At 52.4% G+C, this 25,303-nt stretch overlaps 1 protein-coding gene across 4 annotated transcripts; it reads left to right on the forward strand.

Annotated features, from left to right (window-relative positions):
* The first annotated feature begins 1,513 nt into the window (after positions 1-1,513).
* Positions 1,514-24,954, forward strand: TFAP2A (transcription factor AP-2 alpha). 4 transcript variants are annotated; one of them, XM_072729159.1, is made up of 8 exons: positions 1,763-2,004; positions 11,221-11,278; positions 11,418-11,655; positions 14,868-14,919; positions 16,873-17,104; positions 19,048-19,166; positions 21,090-21,231; positions 23,231-24,954. In XM_072729159.1, the coding sequence occupies exons 1-8, from the start codon at positions 1,932-1,934 to the stop codon at positions 23,517-23,519; spliced, it is 1,203 nt and encodes a 400-aa protein (XP_072585260.1). In that variant the 5' UTR covers positions 1,763-1,931; the 3' UTR covers positions 23,520-24,954. The 4 variants fall into 4 exon arrangements, with proteins under 4 accessions (XP_072585259.1, XP_072585260.1, XP_025855165.1 ...); XM_072729158.1 differs by having other exon boundaries at positions 1,514-2,004; positions 11,221-11,655; XM_025999380.2 differs by lacking the exon at positions 1,763-2,004 and adding an exon at positions 6,226-6,549 and having other exon boundaries at positions 11,221-11,655.
* The last annotated feature ends 349 nt before the right edge of the window (positions 24,955-25,303 follow it).

The following is a 25,303-nucleotide window of genomic DNA, read 5'->3' on the forward strand; positions in this document are numbered from 1 at the left end:
CCTAGGCCGCCGGTCCTTCGTGGGCTCGGCCTGGCCCAGCCCGCAGCCCCGGGTCCCTGCAGCCCTGGCTCCACCGGGGCGCGCGCGAGAGCCCCAGCTCCTTTTTAAGAGAGCACAGCGCCCCCCGCCGGCATCTCCAAGACGCCTCGGTTTTGGGACCTGAAAGAATTCGATTTTCACCATCCCACTTGGACAGCGTGGAGAAAGTCGGCGAAGTGGAGTGGAGACACTACGGTTTAAAAACGCTGTAATTTTCATTACTCAAAATTCTCGAAAGGCAAAAAAAAAAAAAAAGAAAATAGAAAGAAAGAAAGAAAGAAAGAAAGAAAAAGAAAGAAAGAAAGAAAGAAAGAAAGAAAAAGAGCGCACCTACAAACAAAACCCCAAACTCGTGGAGCAAGGTTCTAAGGCAGGTCCAAGAAAGTTTCAAATCCACAAGAGAATGGACACCGTGAGGGAAGTCCCGCAGCCCAGGGAGGACTTTAAATGCCCAGACGGCACGGGGACTCCTTGAGTGTCCCCAACCGCACCATCGCTGCGCAGAGGCCGGCCGGGAGGGTGCGGGGCCGGCGGGGTCGTCCACCAGGGATGGGGGCTCGAGCGCCGGGTTAGAACGGGACCGATGTGGAATGGGGACAAGTCTTGATGCTTCAGCTTCGGAGCTGACCTTTTACGCATTTTCCCTGACGTGTCCTAGACGACTGGAAGCCGGGTCTTTGTTCGTGTTAGTCCTCGCGACGGCAGCCAGGGAGGGTAACCCGGGCCTGTCCCAGGAGTTACAGGCCCAAGCCCTGGATCCCCGGATCTGGTAGCTGCGGGAATGGGGCTGGCACGGTCGCCGAGGAGCGCGGCCCGAGGCTAAGCTGCTCACCTGGGCCTCCCTCCCGACCAGGTGTGGTTCCTGCCGGGGAGGTGAGCTCCTCGGGAGCCCCAAATCCTGTGGCTTCTCTTAAATCTCCCTTCTAATTAGAAGCAGCGGTGAAATCACTTGAGTGATTTTATCTGTCATGGGAAAGCAAACCCCAGCCCGAACCTCGGTTGCCCATCCCAGAACCACCAACGCCCCCATTCTCCCTTAAAAAGTTGTTATTGGAAAAGATAAAGATAAAGCTGGGAAGCCAGAGAGGAGTGGGGGAGGGGCTCACCTTAAACAGAAGTGTAAGCGTTTGAGTGTGCAAGAGTGTGCGTGTATGTGTGTGCGCGCGGTGGGAGGAGACTAAAAACCTAGAAGCCAGAAATGAAACAGAATCGCGAACGTTTTCACCTACTGAGAAACACTTTGGTCTGGGCTCGGACGCTGAAGCAGCCCTGGGGGTTTCAGACTCGGATCCGCGGGGGCCGGGGTGTCCTGAACCCCGTGGGCCAGTGCGGAGGCCGGGACCACGACCGGGCCCTACCGCCTGCATCCAGGTGTGCGGGACCTACGGGGTCGGGCCCAATCTCCCGGCCCTGCTCTCTTCCCCCACCCCACCCCCACCCCCGCCCCGTCCGGTCCTCCCCACCTCGGGGTGGAGACTCTCCCAGCCCCAAAGTTCCGAGGAGGGAGGAGAGTCTGGGGCAGAGCGCCTAGATGCCCCCATTGCTCGAGTGAGAAAATACACCCACTCACACTCGCATCGCGCCCTGCACACCCCGGCAGGCAGCCTGCGTCTGCTCTCCGGTCAGGGACTGACCGGGAAAGCGGGTTGGGGCTGTCGGGAACAGCCGGAGCTGATGGCGAGATTGCCGCGGCTATAAATCCATCACTTCCCAGGTCAGCTCCGCGAGGCGCTGGGACTAGGGCTGGCGGAGTGAATTCCTGGGCCAGCGCGCATGCGTCGGCAGGTAGCAACCCAGCTCTTTATGACCAGGTGAGATGTTGGTGAGCAGGTAAAAAAGGAGGATTTGCCTAAGCGATTCCAGGGAGCCGGCCCGGCCGAGCCCTCCAGCCCATGCCCGGCGGGGACCCGTCGCCAGGAGCGCCGAGCAGCGATGTCCCTACTTGCCAAAATGGGGGACTGGCAGGTACGGGGGGTTGCCTCGGCTGGGGTGAAGTGGGCGGGGGTGGAGCGGGGGAGGGGGCCGGGAGGGGGAGGCGGAGAGGGAGAGCCTTGGCCCGGGGCAGCAGAGTCGTGAGCGAGGCGCGCCTGGCAGCGCCCCGGAGTGTTCCCCGGGGAGGAGCAGCGCAGGACACCCCGCGCGGCCGGCGGCCCGCAGCTGCGGAAAGGCCCGCGCACGCTCCACAGGTGGCCCCGGGGGTCACCTGCGGTTGGCGCTGCGGCCCTTCCCGTCCCCCCGCCCCCAGTAGAAACCGGGGTGGGGGGGATGACTAATTCGGGAGGGGGAAGGGCGCGGGGCGGGGGTTGCGGGGCGCGGTAAGGCAGGCGCTCCGTCCGCACGCCTCGGTTCTGGGCCCCCACCCGCGGCGACGCAGGGGGTGGGCTTCTGGTGCACCTGTCCCCCTCGCCGTCTCCAAGGTCTGGAGACCTGCTGGGGCGTGGAGAACGGAAAGGGGTCCGGATGGACGGGTCGCGCCCGCGCGAGAATGTTCTCTGGGGGAAATACTTACAGGAGTTTGCACAAAGTTTAGCGTCTCGCTCGGTCCGCGCGAGTCGTGAAGCCAGTTTTCGCCGCTTGGGCTATAGGTTGGGGTGACTGGATGAGGGGTGAACGGCGGGTTGATAGGGCAGGTCCGAAATTCGCAGACACCGACGTCTGCCAAACTCGGCCTTGCTTAGGCCGCGGGTACCACAAGGCCAACTGGGCCCTTGATCCTGCCTGCCTGGAGTCCTGACCCCACCCGGGCCCCGGGAGCATTCTCCTGGCCCTCTCCTAGCTTCCAGACATTTTCCCTGCGGAAACCAGGGAAGCTCTGGCAAGGCCGGTGAGGGGAAGAGCCTCTCCTCGGTGGCTGATTTTCTAATGGGAATGGCGGGGCCCTCTTTTCCCCCCCACACCCCTGGCCAAGTGAGGCCTGGTTAGGGTGAGATTCTGTGAGCCTGAAAGCCTGCAGGGTGATTTGAACTGAACACGGGGAGAGGTTGAGACTCTGCTCTTTCTGGGTGGGGGTTCTTTTTCTTGTCTCTTGTGCCATTAGAAGTAAAGTTCCCAGAAGGCTGGTCTTCACTACATTCTTTGGAGTCGGGGAAAGGAAATCATCTTGCAGTTTTTATTTCTCTCCTTGTATTTATTATTTTTATTAGCCCTAAGTTCTTTTATACCTCTCCTCCCGGTGAAACCTCACTAAAATACAACTTCATCCCCAAAGTCAGAGTGACTTTGTGGTTTAAGGATGCAGATCCCATACCAAACACAGATGTCGGGGATCTGTACCTTTCCCCTCCACGGCCCTGGTCGGCCTCAGGGCCCTTCTCCCCTCTGGTCTCTGGAAAGTCTACACACGGGGGAAGGTCTTTGGCTTAGATCTTTGCAGTTATCTCCACAAACTGAGTGGACTTCACAGCAGAACTCCTTAGGTCTGGGAAGGCACCAGCAGCACAGGATCATACTGGGTCTGAGCCTCCCAAGGGCCTACAGTTGGGAAGCAGTGAGATTCTGGCCCAAGGGGGAAAGGAGTGAACCCTGGGCCTGGCTCCTGAGGGCTCACAGTTTGGCCAGCGGTGGGAGGCCTGCCTCTCGGGTGGGGCATGTGGATTTGGGGCCTAGAGGGACTGGATCCTTCAGGCTTGGCCTGTGGGGCTCTTGGGTCCCACTGAGTGGTGACAACCAGAGAAAATAGTCATTCAGGCCTCTTATTGTCTCTTTGTTTCTCTCTGTGTCTCTGTCTCACACTGATACACATTTTTTCCTCCAACGCCCTCTCCACGCCCCCACTTCAGGCCTGGACCCCCAACCTCTATCCCCAGGCCTGGCGCTACCGTCCCGGGGTGCTGGTGGGGACAGAGCATTGACATGCAATGAAGAGACTTGTCCTGGTAATGACGTTCCCAGAAACGCAGCCTGGCTGGCTCTGGGGTCTGCTCGCCTGGGCCTTTCTTCAATGCCCAGAACTCCGGGCTGTGGCGCAGAGCCCGCAGGCCGCAATCTGCACCTCAAAGGCACCCTCGGCAGGAATACAACAACAGTTTAGCGGCCCAGGCGGTTGCGGAGCCAGAAATCTGCAGGGCGCTGGTCAGCGAGGGGGATGGGGGTGGGTGGAGAAGATGATGAGCCTTGAATGCCTTTCCCAGCCCACAAGCTGAAAGAAAGCGAAACTTGAAGTTCCCTTAAGCGTACTGTGGCGACGTCTGAGGGTGCAAAAATCCCATGCTCCCAGGCCTGGGATTTGGCCTACAGATCACGCTCTGCGGCTGTGGCCGCTGGTTGCGAAGGTGTAAATGCTCGCGGCGGCCCATCTCCCGACTTCAAGCCACTGTGTTGGGCGGCAGGCCCCGGGGCTGCCCTTCAGGGTGAGTGGTGAGAGCACTGGAAGTTGACTGTTTTCCGGGTAGAGCGGGGTGCCTAACCCCGGGGCTGTGTTCAGCCAAAGAACTGTGTTAGTGTTCAGGTGGGGAAAAGGAGTGTAGGGAGTGCCCCAGGGAGGGTGTCCCTTATGCTCTAAGTCCCCCTTCTAGCTCCAGTCCTTTTCCTAACTTTTGGGAGGGCCTCTGGCCTACTCTGCCTCTGGCTGGGAGAATTTGCTGTGGTCGTCTGAAAGGGGAATTGCCCTTCTGCAAATGGGGGGTGGGTGGGGGGTGAGGGAAGGTGGTCCTCCCTCATCTTGCCTTCCTTCCACCTGTTAAGAAATGCTCGGGTTTGCAACAGCCTTTACCCTTCTGCAAGGACACGCTATGGAGACCTGGGAGGCCTGGAGATTTGGGAAAAAAAACAAAACAAAAAAAAAAAAAAAACAAAAAAAACAGGCCTAGATGGAACCAGAAGTTGTTACCAGAGCAGCTCTGAGGCAGACCCACGTTGGTGCGTTTGCAGTATTCAGGAGGGAGAAAGCCACACAAAAACTTTTTTTACGGGGGACAAATGAGCAGCTCAGCCAGATAAATTAATTACTCTGTATTTCAAAGGATTACACCTCGTTTTTCTTTATAATTTCTTCTTTAAAACAATTCACTAAAAGCAGAAGGAAAAAAATATATATATATCAATCCCCGCTGGGGCGAGCAGGTCCCTGCGTGGAGCGGAAAAGCCTGGACTGGCCAATCTGGACTAGGAGGTGGCCCGGGGGCCTCCGGTTCTGCCTCAGCCGGGCACTGCGCCGCCAGCGCGCCCGCTTTAGTAACATCACCAAATCATGAAGGAACTCTCCCTGCTTTAATTAAAAAGGGGGATCTTGGGAAAACTGGAGCAGATTAGCGCAGCGAAGAGTTGGTTCCCAGCGATTTATTTTGATGCATGCATGACACGGAGCACACATGTCGGTTATTTCGGCACAACTCCAGGAGCGGCTGTGAGTCTCCACAGGAGTTCTGTATTTTGTCCACATCGCACCTAGGAAACCCTTAGCCCAAACACCACGTTGAATTATCAGTCAGCCCTAGCTTCATACAAACGAGAGGAAAATCACTTAACCCCTGGAGCTGTCAACTAACCTCTTTAGGGTACAATTTTTATTTTACACGCGGCCAATTAAAGGATCACAAACCCCAGCCGAGCGACTGGAGCCGTTTGGCAAAATCTTCAACCTGGGGGGGGGGGGGGGGAATTGGGGTGGGGGGGGTGGGAAGAGCAAAGCCAATAAAACTCCCAAGGCGCTGCGGCCCGAGGTGGTGGCTGCAGCGAGCGGAGGCGATCTCTTGTTGGGCAAAAATCCTGGAGTGACTTTGCCGGTCTCGGTTTGATGATTATATTTAATTGCGAAAGGGATAATAATTTCTAATAAAATTGGACGGGGCCGAAAGGACAGCGCGGTTAGCGCGGGCAGGGGTGAGGGAGAGGTGCTGAAAGGCGGGCCCCAGGCGCAGCGGCGCGGACCCTGCACAGCGCCGGGTTCTTGCGGATGGCATCTCCCTGGAGGAGGAGACGGAGGGGGAGAGGACTGGGGTGGAATGGCGCGGCGGCGGGGACCGGGGGTGGCCGGGGCCGAGGCGCACGGCAGGTCTCAGGGGAGATTTCGTCGGCTCGCTGGCAGGCGTGCGCTCTAGGAGCAAGTTCGCGGCTCGGAGAGGCCTTTATACCTGGGTCGGAGCGGCCGGCCGCAGATTGCGGTGCTGGCGAGCAATTGGACTATTGTTGATATGCTAATGAGGCGATTAGGCTGTTGGTAAAGAGCTGGAAAAGGGAAAAGTTTCTACCATTAGAGGGAGATCTCCGAGCGCACACAGGAGCTCTTTCCCTTCTCGCCTCCTCCTCCTCACCCTCCTCCTCCTCGCCCTCCTCCTCCTCCTCCTCCTCCTTTTTGCCCTCCTCCTCCTCCTCCTCGCCCTCCTCCTCCTCCTCCTCCTCCTCGCCCTCCTCCTCCTCCTCCTGCGCTCACGGCCGGCAGCCCGCACTTTGCGCTTACCCAGAGAGTAGCTCCACTTGGGTGCGAGGCGGAGAAGGGGGCAAATCCGTTCACGCCGATCCATGAAAATGCTTTGGAAACTGACGGATAATATCAAGTACGAGGACTGCGAGGTAAGCGCGGCGCTGGCTCTCCCTGCGGCCGCAGGCTCCGAGCTCTGCTTCCCCGCTCCTCCTCCTCCTCCGCTCGCAGCCAGCTGCGAAATGCGGGTGGGACAAACTTTCCCCAGCGCAGCGCCCGCCTCTCCAATTTGCCCGAAGAACGCAGGGGAGAAGCTGGAGAGGAAGGATGTGGACGCGGTCTTCTTTCATTTCTCTCCTTCGAAGCTCGTGTCCCACTCCCCCCCCTTTTTTTTCTGGCCAGTTTGGGGGTCTGCCTAAGAGTGAAGCGAAGACACGAGCATGGGGTTTGGAAGCAGTTGCTGGCAATTGAGCACGCGTCTGTGCACCCTGCGTGTCTCTCCAGCGAGATTGGGGGGGGGGGGCGAATCACCAGGAAGAGAAAGCAAAGAGAAGACCCCCTTTTTTTCCTCCGTAACTTCCGATCTTTACTATTCCTTCATTTATTCATTCTTTCCTTCCTATCATCCCCCTCCCCTCTTCCTAAAAAGGGAGGCTCTTTTCCGTTTCGAGAAGCCCCCCCCCCCCCCCGCACACTTCAGTCTGAGCTGGGTCGCACCTCCCAGTGTTCGGGTTCAGTTTGGAGGCACCCCTCTCCCAAATTGCTGGGGGGCTCGCTCTGTGCTACTGAAGAAGTTCTGAGCAGCGTCTCCCTCTGAGGGACACTCCGAGAGCATCCCCCTGGAGCGGGGGTGGGAGGGCTGCACCGCGTGGAGCCGCCTGGCCGCCGGGTCCCCGGGCATCAGCCCCTGCAGGCGCCCGGCGGTCGGCTGCGTGACCGTGGGAATCCTGGCCGGGCTGCACACGACCTAGGGCGCGCGGATGGAGCGCGCCTCGTTGGAGCCCATTTGCAAACCCGGGGTCTCCGGAGCCCGGCTTCTCGGGGGGAAGCCCCAGCACCGCCGGCCTGGCCGCCGCGGCCCCGGGCTCCCTCGCAGCCCCCGCTGAAATGAGCGGCGGAGTCACCGGAGGGGGAGGGGGCCCGCGGCCGAGGGTTACCTACATAGGTGGTAGTCCCGGCTTTCGCTATTTTTTTTTTTCTTTTTCCGTTCTTTTCTTTGAATTTGGCCTTTGGAGCTGCCAACGTGTGGAGCAGAGGTCTGCGCGGGCGCAGCAGCGTGGGTCTTGTCTTCACTTGAAATCAGAACCCGGGTTTGTGCGAACGATGTGTCCCCGGTTCCCGACCCCCTCTCCTCTCCGCCGACTATTTTAAACCTTTCTCCTTTCCCGGGCTCTTCCTTTCCGCCCTCCTCTCACCCCAAGGGGCACGGGGTGACACCCCGCGGGGACCGACGCTGCCCTGGGGGCTCCTCCCGCGCGCGCGGGCGCGGGGCGCAGGGACCCCAGGGCGCAGCAGCCGCTTTGTTTTGAGGCCCGTGGCGGGGGTGGGGTGGGAGGGCTCCGCGCACCGGTCCGAGGGGGCTCCTCCGTCTCCGAGGGCGCACTGTCCCCGCCAGCGCCGTGGCCCGAGGCTCGGGCACGTCGCCCTCGCGGAGGCTGGAACCCAGCTGCGGGCGCCGACCTCCGCGCGGCTCGGGGCGCCTAGGAGACCTCGGTGGGAGGTGAAGAACTCGAGGGGCCCCGTGGGGGCGCGTGTGAATGTGTGTGTGAGTGAGGCGGAGAGAGAGGGAACAGGGAGGGCTGTTGCAACAACTTTGCGGCGGGCGAGCGCCGGAGCAGGGCTTTCGGGTTTCCGAGCCGGCTCGGGGCTGTCTAATTACGCCGGGGCTCTGCAGGGACACGCAGGAGGCGAGGTGCCGCCTGTCCTGACAACCCAGCGGGCGGACCGGCAGCGGCGGCAGCCCAGCCGCGCAGGGAGAGAGCGAGCCGTGTCACGGGGGTGGGGGGGCGTCGGGCGGGAGTGGCCCAGCCAGTCGGACGGGTTTGCGCCGGGAGCCGGGAGCCCGTGCCAGCGGCGCCCGGGCTGGGCCGCCGAGCGTCTCCGCGCGCCCCGGGCCGCGTCCCGGCTCCCCCTCCCCGAGCCCCTGCCCCCGAGAGCCGAGGGCGGGGCGGCAGCTGCCGCGGAGCGGACGGCCCGGGCGGTCCGGGGTTGGAGGGGGGCGGGGGGGCGCCGGGCCATGGAGGAGCGGCGCGGCGGCGGGCAGCCGAGCCCCGAGCCCCAGGCCCGGCCGCGGAGCGCAGGAGCCCGCGGCCGCAGCGGGCAGGGCAGCACCGCCCTCGCCGAGAGCCCGATGAACGCCCGGACGCGGGCCCCGGCAGCTCCTGCGCGCGGCGCGCGGCCCCCACGGCATCCCGAGGTCTGCCCCAGCCTTTTAGGTCTGATTGTCCTCGCTCGCTTCCTCTCCCCTCCCCCTCCCCCGCGGCCTCCCCCCTGCGTGCGCTCCGGCTCGGCCCCCTCCCCCTCCCTCCCTCCCTCCCTCCCTCTTTCCCTCCCTTCCTCCTCTCGGGCTCTCCCTCCTTCCCTCCCTCCCCTCTCCCCACTCCGGGCTCCTCTCTCTCACCCACACTTTCTTTCTCACACGCGCACGCACACACATTCTCCCTCTCTGCGCTCTCTCCCTCGGTTTCCCTCTCTCCCTCTTTCTCTTTCACTTTTGCATGCCCTGCAACCTTTTAAAATGTTGCCCCTTCCCTGTGATTCGCCAGACGCCGCGCCGCGGCCCCCCGCGCGCTCGCCCGCTCCCTCTCTCGCCCGCTTTTTGTCTCTCGCGCTCCCTCTCCCCACCTCCGATTTGCTACACTGAGGCTCCCGTCAATGGACTGCATTGAGAGCCGGCTCCGGCGCGAGTTGCCTCTCCGCTTCACGCTCGATTTCCAGGCATTCTTCCCTTATTAAGTATTCGTGTAATATTAATAGTCATGAATATCTGCTATTAGGAGGCTCCAGGAACGCTGCCCAGCGCGGTTATTAGAAGCTCAAGCGAAGCCGCCGCTAAGAAAAGAGGGGAGACACGGAATAAGGAACACGCGCGCGCGCACACACACACACACACACACACTTTTTTTTTTCTTTTTTCCTTTTTTTTGGGGGGGGTCATTTTTTTTCTTTTTTTTAAGGAACTTTGAATCCTAAGCCACCACGGCAGGATAGAGACCGTGGGTTCGACCAGCTGAAGGCGCCGCTCGAGTCGGTGGTTCAAGTTCGGATGGACCAGAGCGGGGCTCCAGCGCTCGGGGGAGCGTCTGCGCCGTGACCGGAGTCCTGGGTGGCGCGGGGCTCTCGGCGCCTTTTGTGTGGGGCGCGCTCGGGCGGCGGGGCAGCCGGGCTCTCCAGGCTTGCTTGTTTTTTTTCCACCCTGACTCGTTACCCCAGACTCTTCGCAGATGTTAGTTCACAGTTTTTCAGCTATGGTGAGTCCCACCCCCACCCCTATCCCCGTTTCCTTAGGAATTCTCTTCCGGAAACCTGGTGCTGCGGAGCTGCCCGCAACCTCGGGTTTCGCGCCCAGGTTTCCTTTAGGGCACCCCCCCCCATTCAATGTGCATTTCTCTCTTGCCTCTTTTCTTTCGCTTTTTTCATTCTTAAATCGAATGCATTACCCCCCACCCACCCACCCCCACCCCCACCCCCGCCCCCGCTCGACCTCTCCCGGCGCGCAGACCTTACCTCGCCGCTACTTCCCCAGGCGTGTTCCTCGCCACGTTCATCCTTATTTCCTTGCGTCTTCACTTGTTCCTGAGATGTTCTCAAGGTTTGATGCTTAATCCATCCGCGGGGGAGGGGAAAATGCGGCCCGGGGTGTCCCCTACCCTCGGGGCCGGGGCTGAACCTCCGAGGGTTCGCACTCCCTGGAATCCACTCGGTTCGCTTGTTTTGCAAGCGAATTGCAGTAGAGGCTCCTAAAGTCAGGCGTTTTCTTCTGCCCTTTGGGGCTGGGGTGCAAGGGGCGGGCGCCTCCGCCCCGGGGGTGCCCCTCTCCCTTTTAAACCCAATAAGGCTGAATCTTTCTATTTTAAACCTTGCCTTGCGGTCCTCCCCTCTCCCCATCCGTACCATAAATCGACCCTGTCGAGAACAGGCTCCTAACTGAGGAAGCGAAAAAGACAGAACCCCATCCTGCACTTAAAACCTTCTCTAAGCTGGTAATTTAAACGCGTGCTTTCGTTACAGCCCCTCTACGAAATGTTTCTATTTAAATAGTCATGAAATGGTAATAGTCTTTGAACGTGTGTGCTTTTTTAACCCACCCACCCCCCACCTCCAAATAAATGGAACAAGGGTAAACAATAACGTAGTTGCTGGCAGGTTCAAATCCAGGGGAGAAAGAAAAGGCCGCTTCTGCTGTTTAATATTTAGCAGGAATTTTAATTTTGCTAAAGGGAGGTTTCACGCTGCTTTTAACGGGCTGTGTTCTGGGAGGCCTTTTTCTATCTCTAACCACCCCCCCCCCAACACACACACACACACACACACACACACACACACACACACTTTGAAAGAAACGCCTAAGCCCGAGCTTCTTGCGCCCTTACATTTGCACGATCTGATTCCCTGCGTTTTTGGAAGAGCCCCGATGCATTTGTGGGGTGTTTTCGGAAATGAGTAACTTAGAGCTGGTGTCTTTCGGCGGCCTGCGGACGGGAAGGAGCGGTTTCCCACGCAGTCCTGGGGAGTGGGTTTAGAGTGGACAGCTGTGACTCGACGCCTGATTTCTTGTTCTTTCCCCCCCTTTCTCTCTCTCTCCCTCTCTCTCCCTCTCTTAGGACCGCCACGACGGCACCAGCAACGGGACGGCGCGGTTGCCCCAGCTGGGCACTGTAGGTCAATCTCCCTACACGAGCGCCCCGCCGCTGTCCCACACCCCCAATGCTGACTTCCAGCCCCCTTACTTCCCCCCGCCCTACCAGCCTATCTACCCCCAGTCGCAAGATCCTTACTCCCACGTCAACGACCCCTACAGCCTGAACCCCCTGCACGCCCAGCCGCAGCCGCAGCACCCGGGCTGGCCCGGCCAGAGGCAGAGCCAGGAGTCTGGGCTCCTGCACACTCACCGGGGGCTGCCCCACCAGCTTTCGGGCCTGGATCCTCGCAGGGACTACCGGCGACACGAAGACCTCCTGCACGGCCCACACGGGCTTAGCTCAGGACTCGGAGACCTCCCGATCCACTCCTTACCTCACGCCATCGAGGACGTCCCGGTAAGAGGCCGCGCGGGCGGTGCCAGGGGGGACGCGGCCCCTGCGCACCCAGCCGGGAGCGGATAATCGGGACGCACAGCCTGCGGGGCCGGGTTTCCCTCCGCGGCATTTACCTGTTCGAAATCTCATTTTCATTATCTTTTTTTTGGGGGGGGGGAGGATGGGGGGCGGACACTTTGAGGATCCACATAAGCGACCGAATTTTTAAAAAAAAAAATCAAAAAGTAGTTGAGAGTTCTAGCCCTAGAACAATGGTTCCTGCAGCTCCTTCGAACAATGCCTGCATTACCATTTCCACCGGCATAGAAATAAATCAGACGAATGTCACCATTAACAATATCTGCCCCTCGCCACGACAGTAAACTGTTTCGATTGGGAGAGGATCTGATTCCACCGCTGAGTCTGGCGTGGGGATTCCTGCCTGTCCTGAAAAAAGATGTTAAATTCCACCAAAAGAGCTCATTGGACACCCTGGCAGTTTAAAATAAAGTGTGAACGACATACGTAAAAATGTTTTTTTTTTTTTTTTTTACCGGATTTCATAAGCACTAGTGATTATCTAAAAAGTTAATGTGTGGTACCCTACCCTGATTAAAGAATAGTGAGCAGCAAATCGGAGCAGGGGGACATTAAAATGCAGCCTCCTTCTCCTCCTAGGGGTGCTAAGTGCTGACCTCATAAATCATTAGCTGGGTTCCCAACTCCTATCAGAACCTGCTACACCCCATATTAAATTAAATGTTTTGAGACTATTGGGCAATACATTATTTGAGTTCTAATTCAGTTATCAATAAATGCAGTTTAAAACGATTTCTGAATAAGCATGGTATTAGCACATGTACTATTTACAATGTAAACCAGGCTATTGATAATTTGAAAATACTTTCTGAAATTAAATTTAAACCAGCATCTCTGTTTCAGTTCTACGTATTTATGATTTCCTCACAACCTTCCTGAAATGGAATTAGAATGAGCCAATAATTTTATTAAAGCTGTAAAGGCTCTGTTAATGCTGCTTTTCTTTGGAGAGGAAATGTATCTGGATGTGATTTTTACTAAAATGCTATTTCAAATTAGTGCATCAAATATTGCAGCAATATGTCCGTTGACAGTTTAATGATTACTGCATTAGATTGCAAAGAAAATGGTCAGATGAACTTACCTGCTTGCTTGGTGAATTTAAAACATTATTTAAGTTACATAGGAAAATAGAAAATTTATTACGGCGCTCATTTGGCCCAGTTAATCATGGAAATTTGTTGGTTATGTTTAGCAGCCTTGCATGGAAAGCAGGAAAGTAGGTACTTGATCCATTGTGGGGTTTAGTAAGCAGTGTGTGTGTGTGTGTGTGTGTGTGTGTGTGTGTGTGTTCATAAATGTTTTTGGAAACTGATACTAAACAGGGCATTTCTTGGGAAGTAAAATGGGAGGAGCAGTAGTTGAGAAAAAGAAATTAAAAAGCAAACCTGGAAGTTGTGATCATTTTAGTTCCCCTTCCCAAGGAGCCTCTGAATCCTTTTTCCTAGCCTGCTCTTTGGAAATATTTGAATTGCAAAATGCACTGCAGCCTTTTGGAATCACTGTGAATTAGAATTGCTCTACTTTGCAAAAATTCCAAAGTGGCTGGTGTGAATTCTTAACACCTGTATAGTCCCTCTTTGTGGCGAAACTAGTCAGAAGGAGAAATTAACCAAAAGATCAAATAAAAACAGGGAAACCCAGTTGCTGCTCTTCCCCACCCTCCCCCACCTATTAAGAAAAAAAAAAATTCTTTCAAAGGAATTTGGGTCAGGAAAAGGGTTGTTTTCAATTTTCCCATTGCTGCAACAGTTAACCTTTAATAAGAATGACTGCTAAATATTTAAGAAAATCAAACTGATGGTGAAAATTATTTAATCATTAATATCTCAGTGGGGTTTTAAACTTAACAGTCTTCTCTGTATGGACAAGGTCTAGAAATAACACAAATAAAAGTATTATGCCACACTACATTTACTTTATGGGTTTAGGGTGCATGCATAAAGGGATCATATTTCCCCATATAGTTAAAACACAAGAACTGCAGCAGTAGTCATTTCTGAACATTTCTCAATTTAATTATACTTAAATCCAGAAGCACTTTAGGCAAGTTACAAATGAGAGCATTGAGTATAATAAAACCTGTAATAAAGCAACTTAGTACCATCCACCCGGAATCATTGCAATCAGGCACAATTAACAGGAGCATAAATCCAAGACAGAATGGAAAATGTTCGAATCAGTATTATTGTTGGACAAAGACTAGAGAAGGAAGTAATAGTTTTTTAAATGGTAATGCCTGTGTTTGGTAACGATTGCGAAATCTTCTATCTCAGCAGCCCTGGTGCTAATTTGTAAACACAGCCAGACATTATATTGCCTGTCAGTTTCTGCATTAGAAAACATGATTTCATTTTACTTTCTAATCACGTTTTGACTCTAGCACACACGTATACCCACCCATCTGTAAAAAAAAAAAAAAAAAAAAAAAAAAAAAGGTTGGGGGGGGGTGAGAAAAAAAAGAAAAAAAAAAACCACACCAACAAATCCGCTGCTGGACAACAGGGGGAAAAAAACACCCTCAATGGTTTTTTGTTTTGTTTTGTTTTTTCATCGTTCTCATATTCCTTTCTGATACCCAGTTTAGGCAGTAGTCTTCTTTAAAATTTATTTCTAGTTTTCCATAAGTGAGGGTGTGTATATGCATTTGCTTTTTATCGCATTACCCAAAACGTTTACAACCCTCCCCTGCTACTCCCGCCTCTGTCATTTCTATTGTGTTTCCCTGGCTTTTGCTGCCTGAACACTGGGAATCGCTAAAGTCCGAAGCCGCCGAGGCGCCAAACTAAAGCTAGGTGCATTTTTAAAGGTTGAACTGACTTTGTGAGAAAGATTAGGTGCTCCAAAACTTGGTTTAATTTCCAAAGAAAGTTTTATTCCCCACCCCCAGCTCCTTCAAACATGGATTATTTGCTGGGGGAGGAGAAATTGGCCGTGGGTGTGCAGTGAAACCTCTTGAGTTCCAAAGCCTCAAATTCCAATAAGCCAAGATGAGATGTTTATATATAAATGTCACTATACCGGGAGGGGGAGATTTTGACTCTACACCTTCCCCTCCCCCCATCTTGCATGGAATATTCATTTCCTTTTGTTTTGATTATACACTTACATCCATGTGTATCCTTTTGTTGCAGCACGTAGAAGACCCGGGTATTAACATCCCAGATCAAACTGTAATTAAGAAAGGTAAGCCATTTCCTTCTACATTCCAGGCATGTCCTTACAGGCATAGCGCTATTTAAAAAGAACTTGCAGAGCTGTATTTATTTTTTTCAAATAGGATTTCCTAAAGGCTCAGAATTAGCAAATAGATGGCATGGAACAGCAATGCTTAAATGATCGGCTTTCAGTATGCTAGTAATGGCAACAGGCTAGCTTTGTTCATGATTTGACCACTGAATTTAGTTTAGTTTCTGGACAAACACATGCAATGTGTAATAGTTGAACTGATTTGGAAGTGGCATTTCAATTTTGTAATGGTTTTAATAGTTTAGCTAATCCGTTGTATGAGTGTTAAGAAGTGTATAACGCTACAACAGTGCAAATAATTCAACATTACCATAAGAGCAGTTGTGTCTTTTATTAACATGCCTTAGCAGAGGAAGAGAGAAAAAAAAAACTTTCGTGTTCTTCAATTTAATTTCTCATTAGCCGTTTAAGGGTTTTTAAACTTTGTGAATTAGGTTAACAAAAATTTGGCTTTTGGTTAAAATTAGCATCTTGAAGATTGTCAGCATTGTTAGCGTAATTGTTCAGAGCAGAAATTGTTTTTGAAAAGTGTCAAGTAATTTGGATGGATTTGTCATTTGCATTGTGTCTAGTGAGTAGAAATAAAGTTCACTGGATTAAATGCTATTCACAGTAGCTTTTTTTGTTGTTGTTATGGTGGCAGTGTTACATTTCAGGATTCTAGGCACCACCAGAGGACGATGCTATATAAAACTGTTCTCATTTCTAACCCCAATCAGTATATTGTTAGTTTAAAGTTTCGTCTTTGCATCTGTGAAGTCTTTGTCACGTCAAATTAGATGTGCAAGGGATAAATCTTAAGAGATGCTCTTTCCAAGTCGACATGATAATTGGCTCTTTTATTAGTAATCTCTCAAGAGTTCGTTTAACTCCTATTGTCTCTATTAGCCTCCCCAGAGCTATTAATGTCACAAGTGATCTATCCAAAACCTAGAGCCCCCCCCACCTCCCCATACGTCTAGAATATCCCCCATTAAGGAGGGAGGAGTACTGAGGAGAATGTATGCATATTATTATATATGTCTCCTTGTGGAATTTTAAAAATACAAATGCATCCAGTCCCTGAAATGGTTGTGAATGCATCTGAATTATGTTGGGTTGTTGAGAAATGCAACATGGTAGGTAGTGCACTTTCTGCTGGGCCTGGAATTTTTTTTTTCTTTTTTCCCTGTGCACGGGGCGGCGGGGGGTGGGGGGAAGGCGCGACAATGACGAGCTGGAGGATTTTAACCAGCAAAAATATATACCCTCTCCCTTTTCCAATGAAGACGCTTAAGACAGACAAGGGTATCAACTATTTGCTCAACAAAAGGGCGTCTTGCTAGTACCCACGGTGGTGAGCCTGTTTGTCCTTTTTCCTCTCCCAGTCCAAAATGGGGCTTTGGAATGGATTTCCGAAAAGTCGGGATCCTTTTTTTTTTTTAAAGACTAAACGCAGGGCAGGGCCGGTTTGTCCAGAGGATGGGGCGCGTGCGGGGTGTGGCAGGAGAAGCCACCGCCTCCCGGCGCGGCGCCTCGGGCTCCCTTACAGGCCGCCGGGGCCCTCTGACCTCCGTGCTGTTTACTAGAGGTCCTGGGGGCGGCTGGTCCCCGACACTAACCCCGCCCGCCGCGCCCCCCCAAGCCCCCCGGGACGCAGGGCTCGCTCTCGGGGTGCAAACGCAATGCGCAGCCCTGCCCCGGAGCCCGCGCTGCAGCACCTCGTCTGGGCCCCCTCTGCTCGGAGGAGAGCCCGGGGGTCACGGGTCCAGCGCCGGCTCCAGACTGCGCCCCTGCGGCCCTCGGGGAAGGCAGGGTGCGGGCTGGCGGGGAGGCTCGGTGCCGGGCGGGTGCCGGGCTGGGGGGCGGGACCCCGACGCCCACGCGCCGCTGCCCCGCGTGTCTCCGCAGGCCCCGTGTCCCTGTCCAAGTCCAACAGCAACGCCGTCTCCGCCATCCCCATAAACAAGGACAACCTCTTCGGCGGCGTCGTGAACCCCAACGAAGTCTTCTGTTCAGTTCCGGGTCGCCTCTCGCTCCTCAGCTCCACCTCGAAGTACAAGGTCACGGTGGCGGAAGTGCAGCGGCGCCTCTCGCCGCCCGAGTGTCTCAACGCTTCGCTGCTGGGCGGAGTGCTGCGGAGGTGAGGCCCGGCGCCGCCCCGCGCGCCCCGCGCGCCCCGCTCGCCCTGCCCTCCGCGCCCCGCCCCGCCCCGCCCCGCCCCGCCCCGCCGCCCGGGGACACACTGCGCCTGCGCCTGGGCGGCCACGCCAGCGGGCCTCGCGCCGCGCCGCGCCGCGCCGCCGCCCTCCCTTCGCGGGAGGAGAAAAGGGGCGGGGCCAAGGGCGCAGAGCCGGGTGGGTGGGAACTGGGGGCGGGGTCAGGCGGCGCGCGCCTGCGCTCTCCGTACCGCCCCGCGCGCTCGGGGTGCTGCCGCGCGCGCCCGGGGCCGCCGCCGCGCGCGCACGCGCCCGGAGCCCTCCGCGCCCCCCCCCCCCGCTCCCCCCACCCCGCGCCAGACTCCCCGCGCGCACGCGCAGCTCACCGCGCCGCGGGTTCAGTCCCGGCTGCTGCAGCGGCGGGGCGCCGTGCAGCCGCCTTTTTGCTTCTGGCGCACACCTTGCAAGCCCTGGGAAACTTTGTCCCAGGTGCCTCACTTTGCCTGGCTCTCCGGCGGCCCCCCACCGTCCCTGGAACGGGGCGTAGGTGGAAGACGCTGGCTCAGCGTGGGGCCGCCGCCCTCTCCGTCCTCCCCGCCCCATCAGCGTCGCCCTGGCCGCAGGCGCCGGGCCCCGGGCGGCCTGCAGGACTCGTTCACGTGCACCCGGTGTGGCCGTTCCCCACGAGTGCATGTTCCATACGTGGCCAGGGATGCACAGCTCACCTCTGTGAGGTCGCAATGATCCGTGTCATCGATAAGATTTGATAAGGGGATGCCAGGTGAAGCACCTTCCCTCAGGGCAGGTTTCTCCCTTCCTTGGACCTGTCCACCTAGGGTTCCACCCAGCGCTGCGAGTGGTGGCTGTGGGCTTGAACTTTCCCAGGTGATCTTTTCTTTCTTTCTTTCTTTCTTCTTTTCTTTCCAAAATAAGAACCTAGACCAAGAACGTCACATCAGTGCATCTATGCATCTATGGGCTCACAGTCCCGCTCTGATGGGCACATCCCACACAAAGCCTGTAAAACTATTTTTGGAAGGTTTTAACATCAGCTTTTCTGATCTCTCCTTTCTCCTTCTTCACTCACCGTCATTTTGCTTCCTCTTGTCATCTTTCTCTGGCACGGATCTGAATGCGGCCTCTGCTTTTTTCCTCCCCTTCCCCCATCCCCAATATTGGAGACTGTTTACCTAGGGGAGTATAATCTAATCCACACAATTAAAGAGCACTTGGGCTGGGAATAAAATCTGAAATTAATTAATTTGCTGTTTTATTTAAACAATTTATCTTAACCACTTTCTGACGATGGGAGCCTATTTAGACATCTATTTAGAACCACCTCCATTGTTTCTGAAGTCAGTGAGGATTTTTAAAGGCTGATACCCGCGTGTGACATTTCCAGTTAGGCTAGTGACGTGGCATGTAAACAGTTGGTAAAATGAATTTCCCATTGGGGCCAGAGCCAGAGCAAGAAACGTGAGAGCGATGATAACTTTGGTTACTCTGAACAACCCAACAGCGGTTCTTGCAAAGACAATTTAAAGACCCCATTGGGATTTGTGTGATTGTAACAACAGGGAAAATATACAGTAATCAGTTGAACTCAAAAATGCCTCAAACCCTAGAGATGGGAACTGTGTTTGTTTGTTTGTGGTTCTTCTTTAGAGAGTTGTGAAATCAAAACCTTCCAACCTGCCACCAATAGCTGCAATAATAACTGAGCACAGGGGGTGCTTTATAGTTTAGCATCTGTCTCCTATGATCTTTCTGTACCGTTCCTTTCTAGGTTTCCCTCCCTTAAGTGTCTCGGGGCTATGATTCTTAATTTTAAAAAGCACATGTTAGGAAGTTGTCAAAATGACTATAACGTGACACAGAGCAACCCAATGTTTTCTAAATCCCTTTCTTACATATATTTGTGAAACAGGGCGAAGTCTAAAAATGGAGGAAGATCTTTAAGAGAAAAACTGGACAAAATAGGATTAAATCTGCCAGCAGGGAGACGTAAAGCTGCCAATGTCACCCTGCTCACATCACTAGTGGAGGGTAAGCGAGTCCACTTGCTAACAAGAAGGGAACTGTCTTCTGGGAAAATGGATAATACTTAGTGGCTAGATGTTTGGTTGTATTTTGTGTCTATTGGGCAGTTTCATTTTTTTTCCCATAGAATATAGCTGGAAGTGAATAGAATCCTTGCATGTGAAAAAACTATTTGCACTCACTCCTGTCCTCCTTTCTTCTTTTCCTTTGCCACAAAATTACAACTCCCTAGCCCAATCCTGACCTAAACAAAGTGAAAATTTAAGAACTGCATATTCTCCAAGTTCCTGTCTCCTCTACAGAGCTCAGCAGTAAATCACTTAAGCTATTCTGACATCTGCGTTTGAGAAATGCGTGACCATTACTTCCTGAATTAATTTGGGAATCTTTGACCTGCATCCTGATTTAAGACCGTCCTGAAAGCTCAGGGTTATATGCCCTTTTAGGTTTTTGTTTTCCAAACATATGCTCCCTTATCTCTTATTTAATTGTGCTTCCCTAGTGGAGGGGAAGAAAAGTGAGCAATTTTAGATTTTGGATTGTTTGGCCAGGGAAGAAAAAAAGAAATAGAAGCATTGCAAAAAGTTTCTCATGGCAGTTTTAACACACACACACACACACACACACACACACACAAGCTTCCCAATCCTTCAAAACAAAAGCTACCCCTGTTCTCACTCCATGCTCTAGATACACTGTCACCAGAATCCAGTCACATTCCTGCTTCCTCTAGATTCCTGTTAAGTTTTTCTGATACTAAATTAGCTGAAGTTTAGATGTGTTGGAACGAATGTATAAGCTGTCCTGCATTTTCCTTTGTGTTGTGTTGGAAATGTCTTATGCCAATAGGTTAAAAAAAAAAAGACACTTAAATTATCAGGTAGATGTCAAAACTACCATTTCTATTTAGAGAAGGCATTTTATCTCATTTACATCTTACATTTGAGGAGATCACCCTACAACTGATTTGAGTTCCAGCTTCCAAATAACTAAAAAAAAAAAAAAAGTTGAGAACCCTAAACTTGAGGAGGAATCCTACGAGGCATGTGTAAATGGCGTGTTAAAGATGATAACATAACCGTCAGACAATAAGCAGTTGTTTGGTGCCAGAAACTCAACTACAGTAGCTTTACATCAAAAATCACATCAGTTGCATACAGAACCCACTCTCCATGCCCCCAAAGAATTATGCGCAAAGGAAACGGTAGTAGTGGCTTCGGGTGTAGTGTGAGAGTGTGCATGAGCTTGGGGGTTGAGTCCTGTAGCAGGGAGGCAGTTTCTGGAGAACTGTTATTGTTTGTGATCCGCTCCATTTTATGGAAACAAGCTCTGCAGAGAGGGCTTTGATGCTCTAATTGGCGCATGCGTTTTTCCGGAGCTGGAGCTAATGGCAGGAAGCCCTGCAGTAAAAACCAACTGGTTCAGGAAATTAAAACCAAAGATTCGAAAATCAACAACACAGACAGACTCAGTGGAGTGACCCTCAAATCCTCTTGGTTAATCGGTTTGGATGAACAGATAATTATATGCGATCAAGTTAAAATGTAAACCTTTAGTGGTTCCCTTGCAGAAAAGCTCAACGAGTAATTATGAATATCATTTATGAACGTGTTGATAGGTGTGAGGTTGGAATACAAGGGACGTTTTAAAAGAGAAGTTGGGGAAATGTCCTGGGGTGGGGGATGGGACTGGAGGGTGGTGGATGGGATCTACATTTTCAAATTTTCTTGGCCTTCTAGGACAAGTGACCATTTTTTTTTCCCCTTGATAAATTCATCTGCCAGATTCTACAGGAAAGGAAATAAAATGCCTGAAACGAGAAAACAAGTAGTTTGTGTTTTCTTCAACATCTGGGTTAAGAAAATAAGCGAGTGGGGAGGAAAATCTGACCTCAACTCTTTTCACTCTCTTGCGTTCGCCTCCTGCCAGGAGAAGCCGTCCACCTAGCCAGGGACTTTGGGTACGTGTGCGAAACCGAATTTCCTGCCAAAGCAGTAGCTGAATTTCTCAACCGACAACATTCCGATCCCAATGAGCAAGTGACAAGAAAAAACATGCTCCTGGCTACAAAGTAAGGCATTTACCTTACCTCTCTGGGGTCTCTGTGTCTTACTGTCAAGAGAAACAAAAATCAAAATCATTTCTGGTCTCACTTTTCTCCCCTCTTCGTTTGGTACTAATCAGCTTTGTTGTGAATAATCGAAGTGAACAACACAATCTTAGAATCCACACTCTATGTTAAAGGGGAGGTGGAGGTGGGGTTGGTGGTGTGTTTCCATCCCTTATTCTCTCTTCTGCTCCACCTTCTCAGTTAAAAAAAAAAAAATTAGTGTGCATGGGGGTGGAGTATTGTGGGGATCTGGTGCTGAGTGTGGATTGGTGACTATGTTGTTTTAGAAAGACCAGCATCGAGTAGGTAGGTGGGTAACAGGCTTGCCTGTATCACTTTTTGTCTCCTATCAATATGTTCTTCGAGGGCAAGGATTAAGCAGTGGCCTGCAAAATGTGCAAGCCAGAAGTTGTCCTAGTTTCAACCTTAATCCCTTATCCCATTTCTTGCCTTCCTTTCCCCTCCCTCCTGGAAAGTCATACACACACACACACACACACACACAGCCCACAAGTTTTAGCCTACAGGCGAGATGTCAAATAGGTTTCAAAATGGCCCAAGTTATATTCCCATCAGTGCTTGGGCTGAATAGGCTTCTCCAGGTGGTGTGTGAAAAGAAAATGACTGTTTTGATATGTTTTCTGGAAATTAAAAGGCTTGTTTGGAGGCCCTTAATTATCAAAGTCGATGTCACAGGAGGGCTTGGAACCCAGGGGCAGAGGCTGAGGCCTCAGGCGGGACAGTTTCTGGCCTGGGGACATCAGCTGGCCTTGCAGTGGGCAGCCTGCCAGTACTCCCACTCTCTCTCCTCCCTACCCACCTCATACCAACACCCCCACCCCCTCCAGGCTGCTCCTGCCTCAGGAAGGCCCCAGCCAGTCCTTGCTTCCCAGACTCTGAGACAGCTTCCAGGGCACAGGCCTCCTCTGTCTGTGTTTCTGACTTTTCAAGACTTTTTCTGAGATTTCAACTTTCCCTCTTCCCTTAGCTTCCTAAGCACACCCATATTCACAATTTCCCTAGGAGAGAGAGAGAGAGAGAGAGAGAGAGAGAGAGAGAGAAGAGCTGGAATGGGAAATTGACATTGAAGTGTGTATTTCTTCTCAAAAATCAGCCTGAGGAGCACCTGGGCAGCTCTATTAAGTGTCCCACTCTGTCTTTCAGCTCAGGTTAAGATCTCAGGGTCCTGAGATCGAGATCGAACCCTGCTTCTGGCTGAGGCCTGGAGCCTGCTTAAGATTCCCTCGATCCCTCTCCCTCTGCCCCTTGCTTGCTAGCTCTCTCTCTCTCTCTCTCTCTCTACCAATCTGAATTGTCCCCAAGTAACAGGTTTTTTGTGCCTTTTTTTTAAAGGCAAAGTAATCCCAAGAAGAGCTTGCCTTTCTGTCTGCATCCCACCTGGTTTGAAGGTGAATGAGCGGAGATTTCATCCCGCCAACTGAGGTCTCCCTAGAAGAGAGCAGGATGAGGGTCTTTGTAACACTTTGAACAGGACAGCTGCTGGCTGCATGCTTTTGGCCATTGGCGAGATGCTGGTGTTTCTGACTCCTTGTCCCTCTCCTTCTCCTTTGTTTCTCCTCTAAATGTGTGAAATCTTTTTCTGTGTCAGGGGTGTTTGGTGTGAGTGAGAGAGGAAGGGTCTAGCAGTTAGGTGTAGCTGAGCGGTGAGGAGTGGGGCGAGATACTTGGGAAGGTAGGAAGGCCTGCGTGGAAGGAAAGAGCCATGTCTCGGTCCCCCCTGCCCCCAGGGGTGTCTGGGCCTTTCAACATGTGGCCAGCCCCCAAGTCCCTGTCTGGGGCCTCTGGTCTGGTCAGGGCTCCCCAGTTCTGGTGTAGGCCACTGCAGGGAGAAAGGTCTTCTCTTTGCTGCTGGTGCTGCCCACAGGGGTGCCTCAACTCTCTCTCTCTTTGCCCCCCCCTCCCCCTCCCCTCCTCTCTCTCTGCCTCCCTTGTGCTGCAGACAGATATGCAAAGAGTTCACCGACCTGCTGGCTCAGGACCGATCCCCCCTGGGGAACTCGAGGCCCAACCCCATCCTGGAGCCGGGCATCCAGAGCTGCTTGACCCATTTCAACCTCATCTCGCACGGCTTCGGCAGCCCCGCGGTGTGCGCCGCGGTCACGGCCCTGCAGAACTATCTCACCGAGGCCCTCAAAGCCATGGACAAAATGTACCTCAGCAACAACCCTAACAGCCACACGGACAACAGCGCCAAAAGCAGTGACAAAGAGGAGAAACACAGAAAGTGAGGCCGCCCCCCTCCACCCCGCCCGGCCAGAGCCCACCCGCCCGGCCTCCGCCCCACCGACCAGGCAGGCAGGTGACAGCCCAGGGTCTCGGCACCTCCCCACCCGCTGCTGCTGCTGCTGCTGCCGCCGCCACCACCGCCACCACCGAGCCCTCGGTCCCCCAGCGCTGGGGGACTCCCTCCACCATCCGCGGGACAGCCCCTGCCTCGACCTCCCCGTCGGCACCGACTCCCCTTTGCCCTCCTGTGGAGCCTAAGAGAACAGAACAGGCCGTGAAGCCAGCCAAGAAAAGTTCTGTCCAAGTTTGTGAACCGAGTTTTTTTTTTAAAGAAAACAAAACAAAACCCAAGGACCACTCCACAACGACTACCGCCACAAAAAGATGGAAAACGGTTTTTTTTTTTCTAAAAAAAAAAAAAATTACATAAAAATTTTAAAAAAAGATTATATGAGCTTCATGGGACTGAATCATCACCTTCCCTTCCACACTTCAGTTCAGATTGTAGCCATACTAAAAAAGAAAAAAAAAAAAGGCGAAAAGGAAAAATGACATTTTTATCAGTATTGTGAATAAACTTGAACACAAATACACGAAGCTCCATGTCATGTCTTCAGTTGTAGAAGTTTTTCCTCTTCAAGGTAAAGCGACCAACTTGAACTTTCTCTGGCAACACGATTCACAGTTATATAAGGGAATCAGTGTTCACGTCTCTGTATATATTTATTTATGTGTAATTTAATGGGAATTGTAAATATGGTGAGTCTGTTTTAAGCCTCTTTTTTTTTTTTTATTTATCTGGTGATCTCGTTTACCTCTTGTTTAGTGGGTTTTGAATCTTCCCTCTTAGTTCTTCATGTGGTTTATGGTACTTCTTTAGAAATTCAAGGTTTGGGGGATTTTCATTTTTTTTTCCCCTCTGGGATTCATGAATTTAGCCCTGTTGTAGCATGTTAAAGGCGACAATGAAACAGCTGAACGAATAAAATAAAAAAAAAAGTAAAATAAAATTTTATATATAATTAGTATTACATTTAGCTTTTCATTGAAGTGAAAGAAAAAAGTGATCTTGGACCCCGGAAAGATTTTTAAACTCGAGTGGTTTGATAACCCTTCTATGTATGGTGGGGAGAAAAAAAAAAAAAGTTCATTTTATCCCACTGTCGTCCCTTGAAAGCATCATTTGAGCAATAAATGAGTATTGTCTTTAAACCAAGGGTAAGGGATCCCCCCCCCCCCACTCGTCTCTCTCTTTCTCTCTCTTTTTGTTCAAAGAACTTCAAACATTTGGGACCACCTGGTATTCTGTATTTTCACTGGCCATTTTGGAAGCAGTTCTAGTTGTATTGTATTGAGTTGTGCTGGCAGTAGTTTCCATGCCTGTCAATGTATCATAGTCCTTTGTTACCCAGATAAATAAATATTTGATACGCTTTATGTCGATTTTTTTTTATTCAGTGGCTGTCTTTACCCAGGCGTATTTTTGTTCTTGGCAGTATTTTTTATTCAGTATGGTTACAGTAATTGAGTTTAACTCTCCCTTGGCAATTGCTCCTTGCAATAAGCAGCTGAACCCATTGTTTCCCTCAAGTATAATAAAAACTTACTTTCAACTTGGAGTTCAGAGCAGGGTATCATTTAGATATTCCACTGAGTCTGTATTCAGACAAATGACACAATAAAACCCAATGTATTCTTTTGGATAAAAGATTGTTTGTACTGCTAAAGGAATGACATACTATCTTTTCCTTACTAGAAACATTAATTTTATTATTAAAAATAAAGT

The sequence above is a fragment of the Vulpes vulpes genome, chromosome 12 (genome assembly GCF_048418805.1).
Source record: "Vulpes vulpes isolate BD-2025 chromosome 12, VulVul3, whole genome shotgun sequence".
Classification (NCBI taxonomy): domain Eukaryota; kingdom Metazoa; phylum Chordata; class Mammalia; order Carnivora; family Canidae; genus Vulpes; species Vulpes vulpes.

Coding starts and splice junctions, on each gene's coding strand:
- TFAP2A (XM_025999380.2), top strand. CDS start 6,499: ATGAAAATGCTTTGGAAACTGACGGATAATATCAAGTACGAGGACTGC. Junction 11,656..14,867: donor ACGCCATCGAGGACGTCCCG/GTAAGAGGCCGC, acceptor CTTTTGTTGCAG/CACGTAGAAGACCCGGGTAT. Junction 21,232..23,230: donor AACATGCTCCTGGCTACAAA/GTAAGGCATTTA, acceptor CTTGTGCTGCAG/ACAGATATGCAAAGAGTTCA.